At 57.0% G+C, this 18,941-nt stretch overlaps 1 protein-coding gene across 35 annotated transcripts in view; it reads left to right on the top strand.

Annotated features, from left to right (window-relative positions):
- The window catches only part of GATAD2A (GATA zinc finger domain containing 2A), a 96,505-nt gene extending 78,047 nt beyond the window's left edge, over positions 1-18,458 (top strand). For all 35 annotated transcript variants that reach the window (XM_055540411.1, XM_055540164.1, XM_055540198.1 and 32 more), the window contains 10 exons: positions 7,030-7,162; positions 7,264-7,395; positions 8,634-8,723; positions 9,365-9,496; positions 9,631-9,798; positions 11,363-11,642; positions 13,881-14,179; positions 14,821-14,895; positions 15,206-15,401; positions 16,985-18,458. In XM_055540411.1, coding sequence (XP_055396386.1) covers positions 7,030-7,162; positions 7,264-7,395; positions 8,634-8,723; positions 9,365-9,496; positions 9,631-9,798; positions 11,363-11,642; positions 13,881-14,179; positions 14,821-14,895; positions 15,206-15,401; positions 16,985-17,115 — 1,636 coding nt within the window. In that variant the 3' untranslated portion in view covers positions 17,116-18,458. The remainder of the gene's footprint in view (positions 1-7,029; positions 7,163-7,263; positions 7,396-8,633; positions 8,724-9,364; positions 9,497-9,630; positions 9,799-11,362; positions 11,643-13,880; positions 14,180-14,820; positions 14,896-15,205; positions 15,402-16,984) is intronic.
- Positions 18,459-18,941: the final 483 nt, after the last annotated feature.

Genomic DNA, 18,941 nt, shown 5'->3' with positions numbered 1-18,941 from the left:
CAAAGCGGGCTCTGGGCTTTTGTCTTGACATCCCAGCCAAGCGGGTGTCAAGTTACAGGGCTGGGAGAGGTGGTAATGGATGCCAAGAAGGGGAGCCGAGGGAGTCTCAGAAGAGCTGGGGCAGGCGGGGAGCAGGTGGGCTCCGGGGGTGCAGCAGGGACCCCGCACTCGTCAGTGCCTGCCAGTCTCCAGGGCAGGCAAGTGTCCGGCTTCGGGGCGCAGCCTGTGTCTGCATATGGCAGTTCCCTCTCTGATAACGCTGAGCGTGTCTGAGTGGATGGGGCCTCTTGGGAAGGGAGGGTGCGTGTGGTGGGGTCCCAGTGAGTAGCTCTCACGCCCAGATGACTGTGAAAGATCCCAGTGGTGTGTGTCCACTGAGACAAACAGTGTGCAACTGGAAACTGCCAGTGAAACGTTACCAGGCAGCAGGACTAACCTGGAAACTGGTGATAAACGTCTTATTTTTCTCTCTTTAGAAGTTTCCTAGAAGTGCTTCTGAAATAGGGGTGCTCCCTGGCTTAAGTGTATGGAATTGCTTTCCAACATTGGCTCAGACAGCCCTCCCGGCAGTGCCCGAAGCCGCCAATGGTAGCTTCCCAGCCTGAGGATGGCCCCCTGCTCCCCTGGGACTCCCCATGCACCCCTTTCTCTGTTGGGCCGGGCTGTCCCTGAACTGTACACCAGTCTCCTCCTGAGTGGGCGTCTGCCCCGGGGCGCCCTCTGTGTTCGCAGAACTGCTGCTGCTCCTTTCAGGGGAGGAGAAGGGGCTTTGAGGTTCAGCGGGGGTGGTTGGATAAGCCCTTTCTTTCCCGCCTTCTCGCTCCCAGGGTGGTGTGGTGTGTCTGGAGTGGCCAGCCTTGTTGAGGACAGCCTGCGGGAGGCCGTAGAGCCACACTGGCGTTGGCTGGCTCTCGGGGGCAGGGCTGGGCTGCCAGCCCCGGGAGGCGAGTGGCCTAAAGCGCCTGTGATGGCGCAGCGCCGGCTGTCAGCGCTGCTGGCTGGCTGGCCCTAGCTCAGCGTGGCCTCTTGGGTTCTCCTCTCCAGGGGCGTTGTTGCTCGTGTTGGGGGGCCGGGGCCATCTCTGTCTGTCTCTGTGACCCTCTTGCCAAACAGCTAGCTCCGCGTCCTTCTGTGGGGGGTGGTCTGTCAGAGCACATGTTCTCAGGGCCCAAGGGAAACTTGAGAGCCTGTGACCTTGCTTCAGAGCTCGCGCTGCTGCTTCCTCTCTGCTCCTCACTGCAGGCCGCAGGGACTGAGCTGCCTTCAGGGCGCGCTGCAGCCTGAGTGGGCCGCCTCAGAAGGGTGTGGTGCAGTGGTCCTCCGCACAGCAGTTTTGTCAACTAGGAGTGTTAGGATGCCTCGTTAACATCCACCAGAGTCCTGGGCTCGCGGGAAGTGGATTTCTAGGGCCTGGTGCTTGAAAATACATAATGACACGATTCAGAAATCCTTTGATTTCTGAGTTGAGCTTGCACATCTTTGAGCAGTGTAGTACCTGTGCATGTGGAGAGGCCTGCCCACGGGCGCACAGTGATCAGTCTACAGGCATTGTGGGTTCTTCATGAGCTCAGACTCTCATGGAGCCAGGTTCAGGGAAGAGGAGGAGGTCGGTGCACACCAGGGACGTCACTTGAGCACCCAGAGAGCACGCACAACACCTGTCTTCACTGGGTTTGGTTGTTAGCTGATTGTCCGCTGTCTGCCGAGTTCACCTTCACAGCGAGCAGCTCCTTACTGCCTCAGGGGAGGTTAGGGTCCGAACTGCCCCAGTGACCTCGTAGGGCATCTGAACCTTCTTGGCACTGAGGTCTCACCTCACTCAGCAAAGCTGAAGGGCAGTAGGGCAGGAATTACTGTCCCCAACCTTGTAGGAGGCACAGAGAGGGAATGTCCTACCCTGGGCTTCTCACTTGTAAGTGGCAGGACCAAGTGGGGCAGTTTTGCAGGAGTGCAACCCCCTCCTTCCCTCAGCACACGCAGGCTTGGGGCACCGTGCCTGCTCTGAGAGGAGGCCCTGTGGCCTGTCCAGCAGCCGGCATGGTGCCAGGAGGGGAGTCCTGCCCCTCTGGCTCAGGGGGCCTCAGCCCCTTTTCCGGGGCTGGGCATAGCACCAGGGCTGGACCCGTTCTTGCCCTTGTCACAGCGCCCTGGGAACATCCTGGCTGTCACCGGGAGATGTAGTGCCCCACCTTTCTGGAGAGAGGGTCTAAGTGGGAACACCGGTCCCTGGCCCCAGCCCTGGGTTAGGGCACCCACCTGTCGAGTGGGCAGTGGCAGCGTCACCCTGGGAGGCTGAGGGAGGGTGGTCCCTTGTAGGAAGGCCAGGGTGCTGTCCTTGGACGAGCTTGCGGAGGTGAGGGGTGAGCGAGCTGGGCTCTGGCGGGGGAGGGCCTCTGCTCAGGCTCTTGCCGCCCTTCAGTGTAAGGCCCCCAGTGTTTTGCCCTGAACTCCCTGCTGAGGGTGGGCAGTTTGGGGGTAGAACTAAGCAGCCTTCCCCCGACTGTGTACCGCTGGGGGACGGTCCCCTGAGTGCAGTGGGGTAGTGCTGACTGCTTCCAGGGGCCATTCAAGAAGTGCATCTTCCAGTGTGAGTTGGGTCTGTCACAGTGGGGATGAGAATATGATAGAGGGACATTCCTTGGAGTGGATGGTGGTGAAGGTGGGGGCAGCTCAGGAGCAGGAGCTTGGGGTTCAGGGGTTTGGGACTGGAGAGACCTGTGGACCTGGAAGGTGTGAATGGGTTCTAGTGGGAGGAATGCCCAGGGAGAGGGTCTGGTGGGGCCAAGACAAGTGTTTGCTTGGTGCGGGGTCTAGCAAAGCCTCCCCCACACGCCTAAACAGTTAGCAACCACCTGCCTCTCCTCACCCAGCCGGGGCCAAAAGATGGGGGGAAGAGGGAGGGTTCTGGCAGGGACTAGTTGGCTACCAGCCCTGCTTCTCTGCCCCACGTTAGCCCCGAGGAGCAGTTTGTTGTCCTGAGGCCTCACTGGGCCCACAGCTGCCCCCGACTTCACTCGTGTGTGCAGATGTCTCAGGGATCTTACAAAAACACAGGCTTCGGTCAAACAAGTCTGGGGCACTGATGTCCTCTGGTGAAGCCGGGTGGGCAGTGGTCTACTCCTGCGTGCCCCTGTCACTCCTGGTGTTGGATCTGTCCCTCCTGGCTGACCCTAAAGACAGAACTGCTTTTATCCAGGGGTTTCTCCCCGCTGCTGGACACACCACCCACTTCTTAGGTTGGCTTCCAGCAGCTAGGAGCGAGTAAATAGATGAGTGAGTGTGGATCAAGTGCACCTTTCCCGGACATCAGGCAGGCGCATATGGAGAACAGCAAAGGTCAGGGCTGTGCTCCCTTGATGAAAACTGCTTCCCCTGGCACAGGCCAGTGAGACACTCAGTGTTAACCCCGCACTGACCACTGACGGGTAAGCACCTGGGATGGTGGAGCTGTGAATGGAGGGATCTTGTTGTGAGTTAAGTTTTAATCGCCAAGAAACTTCACGGAAGTTCCGGGCATGTAACAGAATTTTTGTTTGTTTAGCCTCGGGTGGCATACAAGGGAGGGAGGTAGTGAGAACGTTTTCACGAACAGCCTGGCTTGCTTCCAGGTCACATAAAATCTCTTCTGATCATAATAATTTATATCAGGATTCCCAAGATGGGCAGGCTAGGCTGAATGCATTTGCCCGGAAATCATAGCTTTCAAATAAATGTGGTGCCCAGGTAGCCTCCCTGGACCGAAATAATACACATGGCCAGTACACTGTTTCCCTGGCATGTTGGGCTAGATGGTTTTAGAATTTAAAATACGTTTTTTACAAAAAAGAATGCCCACGATAATCTTGAGCCGTTGTCAAATGAGTGTCCTTTTCCTTGAATTAAAAGAACTCTCTGGGAAAGCACTGAGAAATTTGAAGCACCTTTGTGTTAGAATTGAGCTTTAGGAAAGTTTTCCTTGTTGGAAACTAGTGGGGGCTGGTGGCCCTTCTGCGTTTGGAAGAGGCGACCCAGGTCCCTGTAACACGCGAACAGTCCCCTGAGGGCCGGCACCACACAGGAAGTGCCTGCAGCCCCACAGCCCCAGGGTGAGCTGGCGCCTCCATTTCCTGACAGCACCTGAACCCTACCTCACTTCTCAAAATGAAGGCTGCGTGTCACAAACTGGTTAGAACTGGCTGTTGCCATGGTTTTCACGTTGGAAGGCACAGTTAAAGGGTCACATGACCAAAGAGGGAAATGCCTTTGTCACATGACTTTTTGGTGGCCTGATTAGCATACAGGAAGTTCACTCCCTGCTGGCTGCTGGGATGCTGAGTGATCACTGATGGGAGGTGATGTCATCTCTTGGACGAGTTATTGATTAGTCTCCGTCCAAGATGGGACCTGGGAGAGCTCTGGTCACAGTGGTCATCTCAGGAAGCTTCAGCTTCCATGTGGTCCAGCCCCTAACCCTGCCCTCTTCCCTCAGGCAGATTTGAGCTGTATTAGGCATCTCACCTTTGGGAGATGGGCATGTGCTCCATGAGATGGTAAAAAGTGATAAATCCTCGTAGGTTACTGTTGCCTCCATTTGCCCTTGCTCAGGAAGCACGGGCAGTCTGTAACTCTAGATGTGGTTCTGCCGAGGCTGCTGCTCTGCTGTGCAGCCGCCTGGGAGCCCGCCTGGGCTGCGACCAGCGGCTGCAGCTTCCGTGCCAGAGCCTTGTGTCTGCGCAGTGCCTGTGCGCATGCCCACAGAACCTGGATTGGAGCTCCGGGGTCATCTTTGATGTGGATCTTGGGCAGAGTTGGCAGCCAGCAGGGAGACACAGACTTGAAAGAGTAGTGGTTCCTGAACTGCATTGGTTTTTGGTTTGTTGAGGCCCTAGTGAGACATCCTGGGTTATTTTATAGACAGCCAGCCAATTCCTGGACTTGAAAACGTGGGCTGCTAACCCCAGAGAGGGGGTTCTGTACCTTGAAATGGGCGCCTCCTGACCGCTCGTGAAAGCCCACCCAGCAGCTGTACCTGAGGTGGTTCCATCGCATCAGGGCTGGGCTTGCTGCGGTGCGGCAGCTCTGCTGCTCTGAGAGCTGGGATGAGGGTGGGCCCAGGGAGAGCCCTGCGGGTTGAGGGGTTGGGGGCGTCAGTGAACCCGGTGTGCGGTCCTCTGTGCCCCCCCCCCCTTCCCTGAAGACATAGCTCACTCTGGGAGTGGAAAGGGCAGTTCAGTGGGCTGTTAAAATACCAGTTTCCCATCTCTAACTCTGCTCCCCACTCAGCTGGAAGGAATGGGACAACTTTGAGCTGTTGTTATTTCCAGTTAACTTAACCGAGTTCGTTCTTTGCGTCATAGTGCCACCTAGTGGGTGAATTCAGTCCTTGGCTGGCTTTCCTGCTGATCTGATTCTTTCAACACAGATGCTGAGGCTAGATCTTAAGGGAGAGTTTACATTATGTCCTCAGCAAATGGAGCTGCTTGGCTTGGCGCTAAGCACTGTCTCTAAGATCCCTTGGTCCTTATATATGTGGTCAGCAATGCCATTAGCGGAAGCCTAGCACTTCATGGGAAATAGATGGGGAAACAATGGAAACAGTGTCAGACTTTATTTTTGGGGGCTCCAGAATCACTGCAGGTGTTGACTGCAGCCATGAAATTAAAAGATGCTTACTCCTTGGAAGGAAAGTTATGACCAACCTAGATAGCATATTCAAAAGCAGAGACGTTACTTTGCCAACAAAGGTCCATCTAGTCAAGGCTATGGTTTTTCCAGTGGTCGTGTATGGATGTGAGAGTTGGACTGTGAAGAAAGCTGAGCGCCGAAGAATTAATGCTTTTGAACTGTGGTGTTGGAGAAGACTCTTGAGAGTCCCTTGGACTGCAAGGAGATCCAACCAGTCCATTCTGAAGGAGATCAGTCCTGGGTGTTCTTTGGAGGGAATGATGCTAAAGCTGAAACTCCAGTACTTTGGCCACCTCACGCGAAGAGTTGACTCATTGGAAAAGACCCTGATGCTGGGAGGGATTGGGGGCAGGAGGAGAAGGGGACGACAGAGGATGAGATGGCTGGATGGCGTCACTGACTCAGTGGACGTGAGTTTGAGTGAACTCCAGGAGATGGTGATGGACAGTGAGGCCTGGCGTGCTGTGGTTCATGGGTCGCAAAGAGTCGGACATGACTGAGCGACTGAACTGAACTGAGCATTACCAGATGTGCATATACGTTCTGAGGAACTTGAGTGTTAGGATTGGGGAAAGAGGGCAGAGGATAATGGGCAGGGGTGGCTGGGAACTAGTTTGTGAGCAGATTAAGTGGGTGGGTAGTACAGCGGTCCGTGAGAGCAAATGTGTTCCATGCTCCAGTCAGTTTCAAAGCATGCAGCCACTACTGCCACGTAGCCACTGGCAGGATAGAGAGCCCCCCTGTAGCCCAGGAGGGACCCCCGCAGCAGGCTGCCTGGGCTGCCTTGTGGGTGCTGACTCCCCATGCTGGGGACTCAGGCCGTCAGTTGACGGTGTGTGCCTCAGCACCTCTGTCACCTGGGGAGGGGCAGGTGGGCTGTCCAGGCGTGAGGGTCGTCAGGGAGTCTGGGTTCAGCAAAGAAAGGCTGATTCAAGTGGGGCTGGCCTTCCCATCAGGTGGCTTCCAGCATGGGAAGGTAGGCGCACCACCAGCAGGCCCAAGATCCAGGAGCAAGTGTTCTGGTTCAGTGCTGAGCCACATGGTATGGAAAGGGGCTGTGGTGGGTTCCAAAATGTGATGTTTTCCTGCAGACACATAGGTATCCTCAGCCTAGGGGACACAGAAGTGGTTATCGGGAACAGTCCTGAGTTTTTAAAGGGCTCAGACGTAAACTGGCAGGTTTGAGGGCCACGTGGTGAGTGCAGTGAGAAAAGGCAGCCTGGGCAGGCGGTTGTGGGGAGGAGTGGGGAGGCCAGCCTGCTCGCCTCCACTTCACTGTGTCTGCGTCTGAATCCCGGCATCCGTGGGAGTGCTGCCCACCACAGGCGGGGTGCTCGGGTGACAGCCCTCCTCCCTGCCCTGCAGTGACATGAAGTCTGAGAGGAGACCCCCTTCGCCCGATGTGATTGTGCTGTCTGACAACGAGCAGCCTGCGAGCCCGAGGGTGAACGGGCTGACCGAGGAGCCCCCGAAGGAGACCAGCACCGAGACCCTCATGGTGAGCTCTGTCCCCGTGCTGGGGAGCCGCCTTGCGGTGGGGCCAGCTGGTGCTCCCAGGCCCCAGCCTCTCTCTCAACCCGTGTCCTCTTGACCTTGTAGAAAAGCAGTCCTGAAGAACGAGAAAGGATGATCAAGCAACTAAAAGAGGAGTTAAGGTTAGAAGAAGCAAAACTGGTTTTGTTGAAGAAGTTGCGGCAGAGTCAAATACAAAAAGAAACTCCCACCCAGAAGGTATGTGCGCAGCTGGTCACTCCTCAGGGGCCAGCGAGAGGTATTTAGGACCAGGGATAGGAAGCCATGGGCACTTGCTTGGCTCCCTGCTGCCCCAGGAGCTGGGTCTGTGAGGAGTCAGGTTTCCTCGGGAGCAAAGGGGCAAGGTCTGAATTGGAAATTTGCAGGCTCAAGTTCATGTTTTGGATTTAGCTTAGAGGAGATCAGACTACATTTCAGTCTAGAACATTCTGGATCTGAGTATGAGAACCTCATTCCCTGTAGACTCCCATCAAGGAAATGGAGAGCAGACATCTCTGAAGGTGCTGGAAACACAGCTCTGTCCTGAACCCCTTTCAGAGAGGCATCCTGCCCTGTGGGTGCCTGTGTGGCCGGCAGGGGCCGCTCTGGATTTCTGGACAGACTGCTGAACGCCTGCTTCAGGGTGCCCATGCCCAACCCCAGAGGCCGTGTCCCAGGGCTTCTGCCCCGCCACCTCCCCACGCCTCATGCTCGTCGTGCGGCTTCTAAACGGGGCTTACCCTGTAATGCAAGGTCAGGCTGGTTTTGTGGGCCTCTTTTGTTATCCCATTCTGGAGAGGTTCCTGGTCTGTGACACGGCTCCCCTTCCTTACGTTCTGATGACTCTCTCGGTGCACCAGAAAGTGAATGCATCTCGGGCAGTGCAAGCTGACAGTGTGTAGACACTGCTTCCGCCTTGAAGGGAGCGAGACAGGAGGACAGTTGTGGTCTGACTTGGGGATTTGCTTGAGCTCCCACCCCACACCTAGTAAAAAAGTGGACCAAGCCTGACATCTGTTAACATCCTGATGGATGAGCCTGCTCGTTACTTGTTTCCTTGTTGATTGCTGAAGAGTTGATGATGGGGACCAAGTCTGTCACTGTCCCTGGTGGACTGTATGCCTGGACCAAACAGTTTCTCACCAGGGTGGGGATTGATGTATATATAATAAGCCTCAGCCTTTCCCGCCAGCCTTTTATTGTCCCCTGGAGGGCAGAGATGGCACCCGAATCTCAGTGATGCCAAGTACCCTGGGGCAGAGGGGTAAAGGACCCTGGAAAATCCGTCCTGTGTCTTTAAAACATGTTAATTCCCGCTGCAGTGACGTGGCAGGCAAGCAGAACCTTTGAGAGCTTGGTGCTTCTTAAAGAAAAAAAGCAATGCTCCTGAGAATCGTGTGTGGGGAGGAGCATGGTTGGTAGCCCTCTCATCTCCTGCCTGTCCTGATCTCTTGCAGCCCGCAGGCTCCACTGGGAGCTCCGTGACCACCCCTCCCCCGCTCGTACGGGGCACCCAGAACATTCCTTCCGGCAAGCCATCACTTCAGGTCAGTGTTTACTCTGCATCATGCTCCTGAGCAGCCCTGATCCGGTTTCTGCAAAAGGCTGCTCATTCCTTCTCGTAAGACGAGAATGAGGCCTTCCAGTGGGAGCACCCACGCCCGTCACATTTGCGTCCCCATACCCAAACTGGGCCCCTGTTCATCATGAATCACACAGATGCTTGGAGGGCCCCTCCCATGGGTTCCTCTAGTGAGACTGGAGAGACGGCCGAGATCCTGGGCGCTCTGGGCCCCCACCACAGCGCGGCTTTCTGAGCCTGTCAACAGCCTCCTCTGCCCACAGGACGCGATGGGCAGAGCTCCCACTTCAGCCGTAGGACAGAGGTCAGGCCAGGCCCACCTGCCCTCACTCAAGCCAGAGACCGCAGCTCAGACCAGCAAGCGGGTAGTATGGATCCCAGTTAGCTAGCTTCTTACCGTGGGGGTGCCCGATCCTGAGTGAGTCCAGGTTGGCCTGGCTCTTGTTGGGAGTCTGTGTTCCTCATTCTTTTGTGTGTTTAGCGTAAGTAGGCATTTTAGCTTTTTTCTACCACCACCATTTTGGTGGGTATGCATGTGTACCTTTATGAAAACAACAAACCCGTTTAAAAAGCAGTGTGAGATCTGAGGGTTGTTGTTGTTGACAGACCTCTTCAGCTCGGATGCCTGGCAGTGTCATCCCACCACCCCTGGTCCGTGGCGGGCAGCAGACGTCCTCAAAGTTAGGGCCTCAGGCGAGCTCCCAGGTCGTCATGCCCCCGCTCGTCAGGGGGGCCCAGGTGAGCACGGCTTACGGAACAGCCCCAAGCAACCGTCCCTCCCGCAAGAATGACCCCGGTGCTCAGACTGGGGCTCTTCCCCTGAGTCTCTCTATTGGCCTCTCATTGTCTTGTCTCTGCCCAACACCCGACAGCAAATCCACAGCATCAGACAACATTCCAGCACGGGGCCGCCGCCACTCCTGCTGGCTCCCCGGGCGTCTGTGCCCAGTGTGCAAATTCAGGGACAGAGGATCATTCAGCAGGGCCTCATCCGCGTCGCCAACGTCCCCAACACTAGTCTGCTCGTCAACATCCCACAGGTGAGTCGTGCGACAGATAGTCCAGGCCCGTGGACTGTGGTGCTGTGGCTCCTTGGACCTTGGTGGGTCATGAAGGCTGTGGATAGGAGTGTCCTGTTGCCCTCTGCAGTCTAGCAGAGGCAGATAACTGCTCAGGGGGTGAGTGTGGGGTCACCAGAGGCTCCCCCGGCCCCGCCCTCTTCGCCGCGTTGCCGGGCGCAGGCGCGTGAGGGGGTGTCTGCAGGTGTCCCTGCAGCGCCAGTGCGTCTGTTTTAGCCATGTGTCCCTTCCCCTCTTACAGAGCCTCTGAGATGGTGAGGGTTTGTTCCCACCTAACAGTGGGGGAAGGTGGAGCCGGGGCGGCAGGCTGAGATCCTCACTGACAGATGAAGTGGCCGGGTCTGCACGAGCTTTGGTTGATGTGCACGTTAGCTTCTCTTCCTCCTCTGGCATGGCTCATCCGTGTCTGCCTTTCTCAGATAGGAGCATGGCCAGCAGTGCTCTTCTGAAGTCAGGTTCAAGGACAGTCCTGCTACCCAAATGGAGATGTCCTGGGCAGGCCGTTGATCTACCCCGTAGACGCTGATCAAATCCCTGCTGTGTGTCATGCTGCCCTCGTGTCAGGAGGGTGGCAGCCAGGCAGGCAGTGGTGTTCCGCAGCTCTGCTCCCTGAGGGGTTGAGGGAGAGGGGTCGAGGGAGCCGGCAAGGGGAACAGCGAAGCGCTGGCCGGTCAGAGGCCGGTGGCCGGGTCAAGGTGCGGTGGCGGCACCCTCTGTACTGGGGCGTCCTGCTGCCCTGTGGAGACCCCCAGGCCAGTGTCACGGGCTCCCCGAGGCCCCCGGCCTGTTGCACGCCAGTTGTCAGGTGCGTGCGTTTTCCTGCAGACAGTGTACACAGCTTTCCTGTTTCCAGAAGGTCTTCGGTCCCGGAAAGCTTAAGGGCCCTGGCATGGTCCACTCCCAGTTTGGGGGAGAGCATTTGAGTGTCGGGTGGCAAGTGGGCTGGAGCGAGGAGATGGTGGAAGGTCAGCCACCAGGGTTGAGAAGATGGTGAGGAACGCAGGAGCAGTGAGGATGGAGAAGGGTGAAGGGCGGGGGCACACAGAGGTACTCGTGAGGGAGATGCCGTTGGTGCCACAGCGCGCCACCTCTGCAGCCAAAGGAAGGGGGCCACCCGGGCCTGTGCTGGAGGGGACCAGGCTGCAGTGGCAGGGCAGTGGCCATGTGCCTGGGCGGGGGTGGCTGCCACAGGGGCACCCGCCGTGATGCTGGTGGCTTTAGGAGTGTCCTTAGTTGCTAGAGTGTAGCAGGTTACAGATTTTTAAGTCATCTGGGTATCAGCTAAACCTCAACAAGTCATTTGTAAGATTGGTCATCTCAGAGCAGTTGAGTGTAATGTCTTTTTTTTCTGTTGCTTGTCGATGGCAGGCAGCTCTGAGTTACTTTTAAGGACTTGTTAGTGTAGCTGACCGTGCCAACCTGGAGGAAACTTTTGTAAGGACTTAGTGTAGCTGATGGTGCAGACTGTGGGGTTCTCCTCAGGGGGCCCCTCAGGCACCCTGACCAGGTCATTGCCTCCCCAAAGCCCTCCCCAGCATCGCTGAAAGGAACGACAGCCACCTCTGCTCAGGCCAACTCCACCCCCAGCAGCGTGGCCTCCGTGGTCACTGCTGCGGATTCTCCAGCGAGTCGGCAGGCGGCCGCCAAGCTTGCACTGCGCAAACAGCTGGAGAAGACGCTGCTTGAAATCCCCCCACCCAAACCCCCTGCCCCTGAGATGAACTTCCTGCCCAGCGCTGCCAACAACGAATTCATCTACCTGGTCGGCCTGGAGGAGGTGGTGCAGAACCTGCTGGAGACACAAGGTGAGCGGGCCACGGGCCCAGGGCTGTGTTCGTCTTGAAGCTGAGGTTTCCATCATGTTGTTTCCGATGCATAGCGCGTGTGGGCACGTCTGCTGTGTACGCACGGCTGTCTTGGAGCACATTGTGGATGATCTCTCGTCATCAGTTCTTCACTTGCTCTGAGGTTTAGATAATTTTTTATTTTTTTTAAGTTTTTCGTCGAGTGTAGTTGATGTACAGTGTTGTTTTGGTTTCTGTGGTGTACAGCAAAGCGCTTCAGTTATACACATACCCGCTCTTGCTTAGATTCTATTCCCATGAAGGTCATTACAGAGAATTGAGTCGTTCCCCATGCTATACCGTAGGTCCTTATTGTTCATTTCACATATGGTAGTGTATATACGTCAATCCCAGTCTCCCAGTTTATTATCCCTCCCCTCCTAGATCACTTCTTACATGTACAGTAGGCAGCTTCTTTCTGATGGGGCCTCCTCTGAGAGCTGAGGAAAGGTGGAGCTTTGCAGAGCACTGCGTCCCCACGTTAGGGATAGATGCCTGTGCCTGGGCCAGCTTCACGTTATCACCCTCTCTGGAAGGTCTGGAAAGCCACCTGCATGTTAAGAGGTTTTAGGAACGAAAGCGCACACAGGGGGTAGTGAGGAAAAAGGATGCTGCAAAGTAGGAAGTCAGGTTTGCCCCGAGGGAGTCGCCAGCAGATGCAGAACTGAGGGCTCTTCTGTCCTTAAATGGAGCACGTGGTGGCACCGGTTGGCCAGCCAGCCTGGATTGCCTCCCTGCGTGGCCCACCCGTGCTGAAGAGGAGACGGCGCTAACCTCCTCAGGGCCGGGGTGGCCAGGTGGACTGCACCGTAGGAGCTGGGGCCCACGGCCAGGCCCAGGGAGGAGACATGTGGGCTCTGACACAGCCCGGACATGTCTGCACTCCTTCAGTGACTCCTTTGGGATGAGGTCAGGTTGGCAAAAGAGCTGCTACCAGGCCTGTGTGGTGTGGCAGGCAGGAGGCTGCAGTGCCCGCCGGCCTTGCACTGGCCTGTGCTGGGCACCTTCTCTCCCAGACTAGTCTGTCTGCGCTTGTTCTCGTCAGGGGTCAGTCTCCATCCCCTGTCGTCAGAAAACAGGCCCTAGCTGTGAGAGGAGGCCCTGAGTCCTGCCTGAGGGGGCTCTGACACCGAGGGCAGCCGCCGCTGCCTCCTCGGGGTGGGCGTGTGGAAGGAGAAGATCCAGGCTGGGGACCGGAGCTGAGGCCCACGGTGGACCCTGGGGCCTCTGGCAGCTTGGGCAGGTGGCGTCCTGTCTGCTCTGTGCAGTGGCAGGAGCCCCCTAGAGTCAGATCCCCCACTGCAGCCCCTCAGCAGGTAGAGGCAACTCAGCCAGGCCTCAGGCAGGATGGGGTGCCCGGGGTCTCTCCACATCATGGTGCATGACCCCAGGAGGCTGTTGAACTTTGAGTGCTGCCCATGGAAGAGATAGGAACAAAATGCAGAGTTACCCCTTAATGCACATTGGATGGCACATGCGTGTGTGTATACACACTGAAGAAAGCATGACCCCACACCTCAGCAGGTGCTTTTTGTGGCTGCCCTGGTCACCCCTCCTGGAGCTGGGTGTCACCAAGTTCCCATTCCCCAGGGCATTGGGCTGTGCATCTGGCCAGCCATGCAGTCACTTCAGCTCCTCAGGCTGTTTCTTCTTGAGACAGGGCGGTAGGGGTGTCCCCTCAAGAGCTTGTCGTGCAGCCCGGACGCCCTGCTGCGCACAGGACGCCAGGCACAGTGTCTGTCGTGAGCACTTTATAGATGCGGTTACCTCGCCCCTTGGCAAGGGTGCCATCACCTTACAAGGTGGGGCCTGGAGTGGCCACCGTCTCCCCCACAGGTGATGCAGTGCAGGAGGGTGGGAAACATCAGCCCTGTGGGTAGGGAGGATGGCCGGGAGAAGCCGGATGTCTGAGAGCTGGTATTGAGGATGCCGAGCCTACGGTGTTTTCTGAAGTGCGTCAGCGCTGCTTCTGCAGCAGAGCTTCTGGAGGCTGGTCCTGTGTCTGCACGCAGTTGGCACCCATGTGTGTGCCGAAGGAATGAACGTTGGGGCCTCGGTGTCCCGATGCCAGTTGGACCCCCTGGCCCAGGTCGCTGCCTGGGCTCTGCCAGCGTGCACATCCCTCCTGGGGGTGGTGCAGGCTCTGGCTGTGCTGTTCCCACTCCTCCGATGTGAGCCGCGTTTGTCTCCCCCCTGCAGCGGGCAGGATGTCGGCCGCCGTCGTGCTCTCCCGGGAGCCCTACATGTGTGCACAGTGCAAGACAGACTTCACGTGCCGCTGGCGGGAGGAGAAGGGCGGCACCATCATGTGCGAGAACTGCATGGCGTCCAACCAGAAGAAGGCGCTCAAGGTGGAGCACACGAGCCGCCTGAAGGCCGCCTTCGTGAAGGCGCTCCAGCAGGAGCAGGAGATCGAGCAGCGTCTCCTGCAGCAGGGCGCCGCCCCCGCGCAGGCCAAGGCCGAGCCTGCCAGCGCCCCGCACCCTGTGCTGAAGCAGGTGAGAGCCGCGCGGGGGTGGACGGACGGTGCCCTCCCGGAGAAGGGTCTTGTTCCTCGCTCCCTCGGCAAGGAGCTGTCGCTGGCAGGCAGGATGTTCCGGCATTCTCTCCCACACTCGGTGATCTTCTGCCTGGTTGTTAACTGTGCGTCTAAATTGCATTTAATGGTGGCTTTTGGTGGTGAAAATACTAATTTGCAGTTTCTTTAGATTTTGTAGCTTTCACTCGCAGTTTGCCGGCTGACAAGTACTTCTTGTCTGAAAGGACTTTTCTAAAAGCCACATTGAGCTGCAAAAGGGGCACTGGAAGAAATGTTCTAGCTAAATTAAGGAGAGAAACAAGTTTGAAATCAAGTTTTTTTGGCTGCCCTTTTTTTTTCTAATGTTATGTTTTCCCACCCCTTGTAGACCCAAAGCTCCCTGTTGGCAATTTTTTGTGTCCTTGGAAGTCATTGATAATTCATCTAACAAACTCATCTCCTCAAGACCCCTGCACAGTGGGTGGCGGTGCTGCCTCGGGAAACCGCTGTCCTTGTGGGGACTCCGCCTTGCGCGGCCACAGCTGCTGCCCCTCGGCCGCGTGGTCGCTGAGCTCAGCCTCTGGGCGGCGCTGACCTCGCTTTCAACCCCCGTTTGTGTAGGTCATAAAACCCCGGCGGAAGTTGGCGTTCCGCTCAGGAGAGGCCCGCGACTGGAGTAACGGGGCTGTGCTACAGGTCAGAACTGGGGCGCCGGGAGCCCCCCGCACCGCACAACCAACCAGCCCTCACGCCCCCGACCGTGACCGCGTCAGTCGCCGACTGTCACACTGCCTGCGTCCGTCTGTCTGTCTGTCTCTCGCTCTCTCTTTCCCTTCCTCCTTCCCCTCCTGTCTCGATGCAACTTACCTAGTCTCCTGATGTTGGACTTCCGGGATCCCGTGTGGGTGGGAAGAGGTCAGCTAGATCAAGGAGAGGCTGCGCTGAGCACCGTGCCCTCCGCGGCCCCCTTCCCTGTGTGAGCTGTGGCCCTCTCTCTCCCCCACAGGCCTCCAGCCAGCTGTCCCGGGGCTCGGCCACAACGCCCCGAGGCATCCTGCACACATTCAGCCAGTCGCCCAAACTGCAGAACGCAGCCTCGGCCACCACCCTCGTCGGCAGGACGGGCAGACATTCCGAGAGGGCCGTGAGCGCTGGCAAGGGCAGCACCACCTCCAACTGGAAGAAGGCGCCCCTGAGTACAGGTGGGCAGCCCCTGAGGGGCTCAGCGGGGACCTCCCCATGGGCGGGCCCTTCTCGTCCTACTTTTAACAGAGGCATGCACACGCCTAGGTTGTGGCGCCAGGGTCCTGAACCTGTACTTGGCTTTCTTAAGAGCAGCTGCCTCCGAGACTACAGCCTCACCTCTCTGTTCGCTGAATAGACACTCTGAACTAGTGGTAGCCTTGGATAAATGCTAATCACATTTGGTATCTCTGCCCCCATACTTAGACTCTCAGCTCTTGACCCAAAATGTGGGACAGAACCAGTTCAGGCAGTGCCCGTCACAGCCCTCCTCCTTCCTGCCACAGAGAATGTTTGTTTCTGCTGCTACAGCGTACCTTTCACGGTGTGCTGACCCGGTGTCCTTCATGCCCCACTCTGTGGGAAAGTCCTGCCCGCTTGGGCAGGTCAGATGGTACAAAGTGCAGGATAGAAGGAGGCAGGAGGAGGGGGCCCCTGGGAAGGTGGGCAGCAGAGCCCTGTGAGGAGCAGGCATCTGAGACTCAGCTTGGGGAGGCGGAGACCCCCGGTGGCCGCGCCCGTCTGCCACAGCTCCCCCTTCCCAGGGTTGTCCTCTGGCCGCCCCCCACACCACTTTCCTGCTTTTCCTTACTCTTGTGCTCGCCTTGAGATGAACGTTAAGTATCTCTTGCGTCCATCAGTAATTGGAAAGTGAAGTCTCGGCACAGAGGGCCGAGAGGAGGAGAAGGGTGAGAGCTCTCTCCCGTCTCCCTCCCCAGCCCACCCCCAGGTCCCTGTAGGAAGAAGAGGCGCCATCATGAGAGTCCATCTCAATAGTCAGAACTGGGAGAGGACTGTCAGTGGAAAGCACAGAAAAGCCGGCTGTGCGTGTGGCTGACCGCGAGTTAGAAATACGTCCGAAGAGCAGAGCCTGCTGGAGGGTAGGGAGGGGTCATCCAACTGCAGCAGAATCCAGCTCTCCTGGAGAGCAGAGCGCATTTGTGAACATGCCAGAGTGATGGCAGCAAAAAACTCATAGGCTGGTCAGAAAATTTTGGGGGTGAAATTTTGAAAGTATATGAAATAAGTGGGAACAGCCACACAGGAGACTACGTATGTGTGCACAGTGGTAGCACCCGTGGGAAAACTGCGCACTGCAGGTAGCGTTTGAAGCAGAACATGAGGGAATAAATAGTTGTTCTCTTCAAGTACTTGTACGACTAGATACGAGAGTGTCATGGCTTAGGAGCGGCACTCCTGGTTGCCCTGGGTTTCTGGATGGTAGTTTGAGGAAAGCTGGGCAGGACCTCCAGGTTTCTGGAGAGCTGCCCTTGAATGCTCATGGAGGGTTCTGTGGTGCATTCAGTTTGGAAGTCTTGTTCCACGAAATAGATTAACTTGGGTCCCCGCTGCTGCCGGGGCTTCAGGACAGTCTTTGCTGCGTGCCAGCCCAGAGCCCAGAGTGTGCTGGTTGGAGGCTTTAGGGGCTTCCCCAAGCTGGCCTGCGTGCCACCTGTGCCCAGTGGGCCCAGCTGAGCTGGGGGTCTTCCCGGAGCCTCCCCTGACCAGGGCCGTTGTGGCCTCTCGCTCTGTCCTGTCGCAGGCGGGGCCCTCGCGTTTGTCAGCCCGAGCTTGGCGGTGCACAAGACCTCCTCAGCCGTGGACCGCCAGCGGGAGTACCTCCTGGACATGATCCCGCCCCGCTCCATCCCCCAGTCAGCCACGTGGAAGTAGTGCGAGCCAGGCCCAGTGGAGAACAGGCTCCCTCCCTCCCACCTGGCCCCACCACCCTCCGCTCGGGAAGACACCCCGCTCCCCAAGAGGGTGAGCGCGCGCAGGCCACGCTGCCGAAGTGAGAGCTCCAGTCTTGGCTACAGAGTCTCGTCGCGTCACGGAGGGGCGCTCCACAGGTGGACCAGGATTCATACTGGGGACCTTTCCCGTGGGCTTCCTTCCTTTCTTTGCCTTTAGTTTGCCCAACACCAGCAGAAAAGCGGACCTCGGGGCCGGCTCTGCTCCTGGCCCTCCCTTGAGCCCCTGGCAGGGCTCGTGGACGGCGCACCCAGACACTGTGACATGCTCGGGCTGCCCGGCGCTGCGGAAGTGGAGCGGAGCATTGTTCTGTTTTGCTTTGGCCCCGTCTTAGCCTCCTAATCTTTGACTGCCTTTCTTCATGGCAATCCCTAGATTGACAGATTTTTTAAAATCACCTCACGATGATGGAGTTTAATGTAAATGGTGCAGACCCAGGGTTCCCTGGGTTCCCTGCCAAGCGCGACCCCAGTGCCCTGGGGGGTGGGGCTGCTGACCCCCCCCCCAGCCCTCACTCACTCCAGCAGAAGGCCTCTGCTGCTGCTCATCCCGGAGACATCCTCCGACCTTCCACACTTAAGCAGAAGAACAAACTGCAACCCAGACCGAGCCAGAGAGCCTGGGAACCTGGGGCCTGAGCAGGGAGGGGAGAGTCGGCAGCCACACCCAGAGCCGGAGCAGGAAGTTGGAGGGGCCTGGCCCTTGTGTTTGTTGTTGTGGTGGTGATTTACTTTATTAAATTGTTTCTTTTTCTCTTCCTCCTTATTTTGATGGACAGCATCCTGAGCCCTGGCCTGTGCTCCTGTCAGGAATGTGCGTGTGGGGAGGCGCCGCCACACCCCCAGACTTCAGGGTTTGCATTTGGGTCTAGTTTAGAACCTCCCTTGAAAAGCAGGGCCATGCTGCCAGGGTCTGCCTTCAGACTTTTTTTTAACCCCCTAGCGTCTACAGAAACGTCTCAAAGGATCAGGTCTGCGCTTAGTTGTGTTCCGTTCTGTTTTCTCCCTCCCCTTAAAAATCAGTCCATGAGGAAAGGCAGAAGCTGTTGTGTATGTGCTGCACATGGGCCAGCTCTGTGCAGGTGTGAGGGTGTCACGTGTGCATGCACACACGTGTGGAGACGGGGTATGCTGTTCCTCACTTCAGCCCCAGCCCTGGTTTTCCTGTCCATGGAGTTAGGGACTTAATTTAAAATTCTTATTTTGTAGGGCCGCCTTCATCAAATACACTGCTGCACCGTTCTAATAAAGGCTCATTTAACCCCCCCTCATGTTGTGTGAATATCCGTGTTTAGAAGACATTTTTGACATGCAATAGAAGACCTAGTTTTGCAAAGCATTTGAATTTTTTGTTGTCTAAAGCCCTAAATTTCTCATTGATTTTTGTTTTGAGTGCATAATGAAGGTGGCCTGAAGGAGGGGAGGGCTGGAGAACGGTGGCTTTCATTCCAAGATCCAGGGATTTGGGGAAAAGGGGAAATTGACCTTTGGGGGAAGGGGGGAGTGGGGAGTGGGGAAGGGTGTGTTTTTACACCAAAAAATCAAGAGTATGCAAGCATTTCTATTCCTCGCATTTTTCTGTGTGCCTGGCAAATAAATACCTGTCTTATACTACTCTGAGCTGTTAGCTCTCTCTGTTCGATGACACGGGCCAAAACTCCCAAATCCTACAAGGAGTGCCCAGCTGGCCGACCCGGGCAAACTGACCTCAGTGCCATGCAGCAACTCGGGCGTCTTGGCCAGGGTCAC

This window comes from Bubalus kerabau, chromosome 1 (assembly GCF_029407905.1).
Source record: "Bubalus kerabau isolate K-KA32 ecotype Philippines breed swamp buffalo chromosome 1, PCC_UOA_SB_1v2, whole genome shotgun sequence".
Lineage (NCBI taxonomy): Eukaryota > Metazoa > Chordata > Mammalia > Artiodactyla > Bovidae > Bubalus > Bubalus kerabau.
The sequence above is the reverse complement of the archived record's forward strand: the minus strand, read 5'-3'. Positions and strand labels throughout refer to the sequence as shown.